Below are 9,079 nucleotides of genomic sequence, written 5' to 3' on the forward strand. Positions count from 1 at the left end.
GTATAATTAGGTATGAAATATATTGCGTTATTTAATCATTGGTTTTGTTTATATTATTTAATTTAGGAATTGTAATTATTTTTAAAAAATAAATATGAGAATTTTGTATTTTTTAAACTTGATTTTCTTGTCTAAACTTGCAAATTTTTTTATTCTTTTAAATGTTATATTTCTACCATTTTTTTTTCTTTTTAAAGTTAGGAGTACCTTTTTTTTCTTCTCTTACTTAATGCATTACACTTTTTCCTTGTACTTCGGGTTCGATAAAACATCGATTAATGACACTTTTTGGTCGATCCAGAAAACCGGGAAATTCAGATATCCGGGATAGCGATGGTCCCGAGCATCCCGGATAATTGGTTCTCTACTGTATTTTTTTAAAAATACTTTTGAAGGTGGGTTACTTTTTCAGCGAAAATAGTTCACTTATTTCATCAATAGATGGCTGCACTGGTTAGCTCTGCTTATTTTCGAATTCTTGTGAGTTTTAATGGTGTATAACTCGATTTGCCTCCAGATGGCACCACCATTATAAAGTTTAAATGCCATCAGTATAGTTATATTCATTAGAAATTGTAATAATCCTTTTAAATTGGGATTTTTGGGTTCAATTATGTGGATTTAAGTTCATTTATTTTTAATTAGCATTGTCTTATCACATTTATAATGTATTATTTAATTTGTGACTGTTTTTCACATGGAATTTTTTGTTTGTTCTGACGTCCACTGGCTGCGTGGCGGCTTGTGGAAGGAAGACAGGTCAGTCAAAGATTCTTTCACCTTGCTGACAAGAGAATAAAAAGGTTGTGAAGAGTGACTGAGGGAGGATAGACTAAGACGGTACTGCTGAGAAGATGATGTGTTAAAGCCAGAGTCGCTGAATGAATGGACTAGGTCGGAGCCCCTGAGTGAATGAGTGGGAGTCTTGAGCAAAGTTAAGCCGAAGCCGATAAGTTGAGGACCGATAGTGATGAGCTGAGTTCCGGAGCCGTCTCAATGCTGAAAGTCGGTTGTCCCACAAGTGCTAACTATCTTACTAGAAGGAAGCCCAAAGAAACTTGAAGTGTTGGAGTGCTGTCTATCAGAGAATGGAATGTTAACCTGATCCACAAGTCTGGCGGCAATACTGGGGGGCATTCCAGGGATTTGGTCCGTATTTTGATTTGAATTTATAAACTCTAAGTTCGATTTTAGTACAGTTTTAAAAGAATAATTTACCCTGACTTTTCCTTGTTTCTACTGTATTTTAAGATATATATTTTGAGATAAGCCTTTTATTTTTAATCGTGTTTACAGGATTCAGAGAGTATTATGATCTATATTTTCAATTGATTTTAAGATAAGTGTGCCTTTTATTCTTAATTGTTTTTTCTGGATGTGGAGTAATAGAATGTTGAGCTTTAGATTTTTAATTGCATTTTATTGAAAAGATAATTCTGTGTTGATAAATATTAAACTTGAAGTAACATATAATTTGGAAATATGTGATATCTACTTGATAGCATTTGGAAATATTTTGAGTGTGTTTTTGTTTAAAAATTTGAGTTTTAATAAAATTGGTTGTAAATGTTAAATGTTTCAAGTAATTCCTTTGTTGAACCTGAGTAACTGCTACCAAAGTTAATTTATTGATCACAGCATAATCAAAGTTGTAAGGGTAACAGTACAGTTTTTCATTTATATCATTGAATTTCACAGAAATATGAAGGTAGCTCATATCAAAAAAAGTATTGCCCATTTTCAATTCAGCGACATACTATTAAGATTTATTTTTTTCATAACCTGATATTAATGAAACATCACAGAGATTATAAAACACAATTTTTAAAATTCTTTCATAAAAGTATAATGTGTAAATATTTTATAAGATTTAGTGGAAATTGGTTTAACAAAAGTGCTTGAGAGGAACAATGGTAATATTAATAATGGTAATATTTAACTGCAAAACTTATTTTAAATTTTACATTATTTAAACTAAATAAATAGCCATATCCACCATACAGTGGTTAAGGCACTTAGTAGACATTGTGAAATATCAGAAATTCCCCCCTTGTGATGACTGGCTTTAGATTGATGGGTACTAACTTGTATAAGTACATTGATTCACACTATTAGACTGGGATAGTAAACTCTACAACCTAACTGACTAAACAATAGTGGTTATGGGATTAGTTTACTCTAACATAAGTGCAACTAAAAGAATTTTTGTTCAAGTTTTATAACATTAAGAAAATAAAAATTGAATTTTTATCAAAACAAATTATGTTCCAACTGTAGCTGTAGTTGAGAACCCTAAACACATTATTTTACTTCAACAGAAACAAAAACAATAGAACGCAGCTTTTATTTAAAAAAAAATATATGTATAACATTTAAACGTATTTGAACATAAAGCATTCATGGCACCGAAGAAAATCTTGTATGTCGATCAAAAAACTTTTAGAAGAAATAAGACACCTAATTAAATTATTCAAAAAGTTTTTTTTTTTAAAAATACTGTCAAAATAAACTTACTTTTCATCAAAAACTTGTGAAAAATTAGAAAGTTAAAAACAGTTCTTATTATTTTAAAAGAGCAAAGATTTTATTTGATGCATTTCTAAATGCATAACATTAAAAAAAAAGCCATCAGCAGAGTTTTACTATTAAATAAAATACAAATGTGAAAATTGTTAGAAGAACTCTAAAATAACAGGCTTTATATCAAATTCTGCTATATTTTGATGGTTATATTTAAAATAAAGATTAATGTTTCCAATCTTTGAAAACCAATGAACAATATTAACTAAAAACTGAAATTAAAATGAAATTTGAGCATTTTGTTTTGAATTTTTTTTTCATAGATCAATTTCGGTGTATTAAGCACACAAAATTAATAGTAAAAAGAAATAATTTTTAAATATTTGCTTCGTGCATAAGATACTCTTTCTTATTAATTAATAAGTAATTTTGGAGTTTAAATTATAACAGAAATTTTTTGATGGGTAGCTTAACACAAAAAACAATGACTGATACTTAAAGATAACAGGAGCTTACACTTATGACTCCAGGTAGATCAACTAGAACCATTCTTTGCAATCCAGGCCCTTTCACAGTCATTGAAATAACCTAAAAACACGATGGAATTTTTTAAAATTTAATATGTTTATGTACATATCTTAGAAAGCTTCTGAAAATAATTGAAAGCTTACTTCATTACTGACAGTTCTGCCTCCTTCCACACTTTTCTTCATTCTGATTTCAACTTCTCTTCTCAAATCAGCAAGCTATTAAACATGTAAAATCGTTTTATTATTTAAAAAGGTTTTAAAAATTTTCTGTACATAATTTAAGACTGATAAAAAACAAACAAACAAAAAAAAGAATGAAATAAGAAGTATTTTTGAAACAACTTGGCATTGAAAGTCTTATTTTAATGTTATTTTATTGCTATAAAAATTGTACATGAAACTTGAACATTATAGCATATAAAGTTTTCTTCTTTTTTTGAAGAAAATAAAAAAGCCTCAGTTTGAATTCCTCATTCTCTAAGAAAAGCTTTAAACTAAAAATAGAATTCTGCTGAAAAGAATTGACTAGACATTAAAGCAGAATTTTTTGAAGTTTATTCACAAAGGAAAATAAAAAAACCTCAGTTTGAATTCGTTAATCTCTAAGAGAAGCTTTAAACTAAAAATACCATTTTGCTGAAAAGAATTGACTGGACTTTAAAGCAGACAATATTACAAGTATTTATAAAAATAACTGAGTTTTTTAAAAATCACTGAATAATTTATATTCCCTGAATCAGTACAAACAATGCAGTAGTGGAGCAACTTTTCAGATTAAAATATTAATTTATAAATGCTAATCATATTAAAAAAAATTGCATATTTTCTTTATGTTGTCACTTTGTATTACTTTTATAATTGACAAAGAGAGGACTAGCGTGAAATAGACAAAACCAAACAGTTCAACATTGTTGTTATGAATTCACAACAGTTGGTTAAGGCCTCGCTCATACTGCTGGTGGATAGTTGGGAGGTCGCGAGTTCGATCCTGGCAACTAAGTAAACAACCAGAATGAATGTACAGCAAAGTATATGCACATTAAATCTGCCATGGCTGAAAGTCTTTTTATTGATTGTGTTGTGGAAGCTGGAAAAGAGGAGTACCAGCTCAGGCACTGTCCACATCCTTTAAGAGGGATCAAAATTATATGGCATTCCTACGATAGCCATTAAACGATAAAGCATTGTAAAACCAGGCTTGGTACTTGGCTATAGATGGGAGATGTGAACTCAAAACAGTTATAAAAAGAGCATGAAACTCATTATTGATGAAAAGAGTATTTGAATAAAAGTCTTAAGCAATTTCACTGCCATCAACATAAAAATAGGGAGCTATGATGCACAAAGAGTAACCAAAATCCCAATAAGAATTTTCTATATCCCAAGATCACAACAAAACAATTTTCCTCATATTAACAATAGGCAAAGGAGGCACAATCTGGGGATGCAGAGTCACCAAAAGCTTGGTTTGAAGCAGACTTGGCATATATATTTTCAAATCAAATTTAATTTACCTTTACAAAACAAATCTAATTTCCGTACAATAACTGTAAGATTCAAAACTTTAAGCAATCTAAAACATTTATAAAATATTATTATACTGACCTTCAAGTTTTTTAAATTAAGACAAATAAACAACAAATAATTATTAAATAACAAGAGCAACACAGGTAGAATATTAACAAACAAATTATAAATTTTTGTCAAAATTATAAAGATCAAAATTATAGACAAACACAAAATCTGTTTTACCTCACTTTCTTTAGTAAGATCAAATTCCCTTGAGCTGTCTTTAAAACAAGCAACATGATAGGGTCCTTCACTAAGAGTGACTTTAACAGGGGCTCTAGTCATCATTTCTCCAGCACCTCTTTTAATATAAAAAATTTAAGAATAAATATGTTACACTAAAGATCATGTAGTTTGAAATAAACAATAAAACAAGGTCAAATATAATTTAAATATTTGATAAGAATTTTTTTTTGGGAAAAATTGCCAAAAGAGTTTACAGTTAAAGGGCCGCACTAAGCATTTGCCGCCTCTTTAAATGTGATAAAATCATAAATTTAGTGGAAAAATTTGTGATTTTGCAAAAGTATTGGTGAATAACTTATTCCACAGGAAAGAAAAAAATATATTTAACTCAATCATCCAAATTCCGTCGAAACGAATTTTTCTAAACAAATCAGTATTTTTCATTTGATTGTAGTAATTTTCAGTAGATGTGCCACCTAACCAATTAGAATTGGGTCCAAATAATATAGGCCTGAAACAAATTACCATAAAATAGCTTTGTATGGGAAAAAATTAATTACAAAAAATGGTTAAGATTTATATTTGGCAAAGACTTTTGATATTTGGCTAATAATTTGAAATCCTTAGCTCGGGCCCTGCATAGTACAAACAAAAATTTTTTTTTCTTAACAAAATATCTTTATAGCAAGTTAAAAAAGACCACTATTTCAATGATACAAGAATCAGTATGTTTTAAAATTATTAATTTCAAACATTTATATTTAATATCACAAATTAATGAATTAGTATTTTTAAAATAAATTAGTTTCAACAACATATATGTGCCTAGCCAACTATCGTGTTTTGGCAATCTGTTTTTGTTGTCTTACATCAGAATTGTTTTAAATGATAATGTGCACACGAAAATAAAAATAAAATAAATAAATAAAGCAAAATAAGACATTTATTCTTTTAATTATAAGTGTGATTGCGTATAATTTTTGTACGTGGGCCCATGTATTTATCATTGCAAACAATTTTGTTTGACAGAGTAAAAACTTATCATTTAAACTTTAAATTGACTACTGAGAAAAAATAGTAATTTTTCAATTAATAAACTAAAAAAAGGTGTAAAACAATTTTTTCCATAAATGAGAAATTAACTAATTTTTCTATCATAGAAATATATTTACAAATAAGATTTCTAATAAAAAACAATTACCTTTAAAAAGAACTTTCATATTTTTAATTTGCTTCGATTACATAGCATGTTTGTAAAATAGAATGGTACTATGTCAAAACATATAGATGAATGAACATTTAAACTTTACACAAGATCGGTACAGTATCCTACTATTTTATGCACAGGTTTATTTTAATTGGTTACCATTTAGAAAATATATAATGGCCTTAACAATCTTTGAATGACTTTTCAAGAAGGACTTTTAACGCTCAATTCCTTATTATTATTTTTTTATAATCGTTGCTGAGCAGCTGACCCAATGCTGGATGCAGCATTCATATTCACCAGTCACCGCCATGACTCAAACCGGAGCCACTTCATTAGGAGGCAAGCAATCTATCCTCTCAGCCACCACGGTGGCTCAGTGCTCCTTTTTGTAAATATTGCAATAGTCAGTTAACTCTCTGCCACTATATTTTTTTTGGTACTAGATGATATTTATTAAAATTACAAACTATTAAAACTTAGAATTTAAAATTTAGCAAATTTTTAAGGGAAAAAAGATCACGATAAAAAGAACGATATATACCTTGGAAAAATTCGAGCTTGAGCTATCATCTCTAAGACACTTGTCTTGCCAGAGCTTTGATCACCCACAACAACTACCTAAAAATATGAAACATTAACTTCAAAGTCTTCTTATATTATTTTATTTAGTATTTTTTTTTAAAGACATGACAAACAAATAATAAGATCTGAAATATTAATTAATGCATAAACACACATAATTTAAATAAAGTAAAAATAAGTATTTTCATGATATATTTATATTCATATAAAGGTAAATAAAATAGTATATGATAGTTAAAAAAACTAGATTGAATACTTAAATTTAATGAGGCAAACAAAATATAGTACAAGTTAAACATTTAATATAAGAACTTACTCGAGGAAGATGATCTTGTGTATTATAACTAGAGTCATAGTCACTCAACTCATCTAATACTTCAGAATACATATCAATTAGTGATTTCTAGAAAATAGAACATTCTAGCATTAACAAATTTCAAAAAATTTAGTCAATTCTTGATTCGAAAATAAAGCTTAATCTTAACCACTTTGGTCTTAGTATTTTAGTATTGAACATTGCTCTATAATCCACACTTGTATGATTTTTAAGGGTAAACTAGCAGAATTTGCCATTAAGAATCTAAAATATGAGGAATATTGTAGAATGTTAGAATATTTTGTATTTAAGACTAGGGAGGAAACAGCTGCACAACCATTTCAGAGCATTGCACAAATAATTTTTGTATTCAGAAATGCATAATGCTTGCAAAATTACATTTTTGAGCATATAAATTTACCTTTCACTATACTTAACAGAGGAAAAATACTTTACTTGAAAAATGCATTACTAAATCAAAAAAAATTATTAGAAATGCAAGGAAGAATTATTTAAATAAATCCCAAATAAAGAATTTTCCATTGGATTTGATAGGAATTTTATAAGATTAGTGATCTGCTAGCATACAGCTCTAATCAATCAAAAATTGGTTTTACTGCATGTTCTTAATTTTTCGATATTAGGTTACCATAAGGAATAAACGTTAATAATTTCACAAATTATGGGACTGAAGTCACCCAATTTGTATTTTAAAACATATGTTTGTTATATTGATACTCTTTAATAGCTTGTTTCCATAAACTTAGTGGTAATAAACTAGTACGATCTTACGTAACATGAATTTTAATTTAAATGGCAACTTTTTTTTCAAGTTTTATAGCTAAATTACTTTTTGACCAGCTTGGTTCCATTGTAAATCCAAATTATTTAAAGAGTTTCCTTTCAGCCACTTCCACTCGTTAATTTTTTTTACCTATTATGACTTTTTAAATACAATATTAAGATGCATATATTTTGAGCTGCATTTGCTATGACGCACATATTTTGAATGTTAGATATTACTTTTTGAGAAGCAACTGTACTATTATATATCTACTTGTGATAATTCTATTGTAAATCCATGACATATATATTGATCATTTTATTATTCTTGATACCTTAATATGGCAAGCAAATTATATATTTTAGTAATCACTTTTTGAGATGCTTCATTCTAGTGGGGGAACTCATCAAATTAAGCATGTTAATCACCTTTGAAGAAATTAAAATCAGGGTACCTGCTACATTTTAGATTTTCAAATTCATGACTTTTCATGATTTTCCATGACTAATTCCAAGAATTTTTCATGACTTAATGAAGTTACTATTTTCTCCGACAAAAACGCAACAATGCAAAAAAGCATTATAATAACATAATAAAAGGCATAACCAAAACTATACTCTGCATCTTCATATTTATAGATTTTAAATTTAAAAAACAGAGTAAAGAAAGAATTGAAACAATAAAATAGCTAGAAAAAAATGCAAAAGCAAATAATTTTTTTTCTGTAGAATTATATTCTAAAGATACTTTTCTTGTTCATCTGAAAGGAAAGAAATACTCCTAATTTTTCTGTTCTCATTTAGGAATTAAAAAAAATTTGCAATGACTGGTTTGCTTCAACTAGAATTTTAAATTGATAAAATTAAATAAAATAAATAATAAGAATTTTTAAATGACAGAAGAGTTTAAAAGATAATTCGATCTAGAAATTATGTTTTTTCTTTCATTTTTTGAAAGAACACCATAATTTTTAAAGAACATGATAAAATCATTTTATATTCTAATAAAATATGCCTGAGTGATGATTTTGTTAGGAATTCAGATGTTTGGAACAGGATGAAATTGGGGGGGGGGATTCCATTTTAAAAATTAGATTTTTCGGAGACCAGTGGTGCAAGTGGCAAAACATGGTTTTGGAGCATCTTTCGAGCAACACAAAAGCAATTTTGGAGCAGCGAAACAAAGATTTGGAGCATATTTAATAAAAAGAATTAAAACAAGAGTTTTCAACTTTGTTCATTAATGGCATATCTTATTTTTTTCACTTTTTAAAGGTCCCTGCATAAACAAATTAAGTTTCTTTTTGGTAGCTTCCAATTCTGTTAAATATTCTGCTATGCTCGACTTAGCCTCAGATAAGAGGATCTGTCCGCTTTCTATAA

The 9,079-nt window shown here is 28.1% G+C and overlaps 1 protein-coding gene across 2 annotated transcripts in view; it reads right to left on the reverse strand.

Moving 5' to 3' along the window:
• Positions 1-9,079, reverse strand: part of LOC107439834 (Opa1 mitochondrial dynamin like GTPase) — a 40,335-nt gene that overhangs the window by 18,722 nt on the left and 12,534 nt on the right. For both annotated transcript variants that reach the window (XM_016052552.2, XM_016052551.2), the window contains 5 exons: positions 6,914-7,000; positions 6,557-6,633; positions 4,803-4,920; positions 3,192-3,266; positions 3,037-3,108 (listed from right to left, as the gene is read on the reverse strand). In XM_016052552.2, the coding sequence (XP_015908038.1) occupies positions 3,037-3,108; positions 3,192-3,266; positions 4,803-4,920; positions 6,557-6,633; positions 6,914-7,000 (429 nt within the window). The remainder of the gene's footprint in view (positions 1-3,036; positions 3,109-3,191; positions 3,267-4,802; positions 4,921-6,556; positions 6,634-6,913; positions 7,001-9,079) is intronic.

This window comes from Parasteatoda tepidariorum, chromosome 10 (assembly GCF_043381705.1).
Source record: "Parasteatoda tepidariorum isolate YZ-2023 chromosome 10, CAS_Ptep_4.0, whole genome shotgun sequence".
Classification (NCBI taxonomy): Eukaryota; Metazoa; Arthropoda; class Arachnida; order Araneae; family Theridiidae; genus Parasteatoda; species Parasteatoda tepidariorum.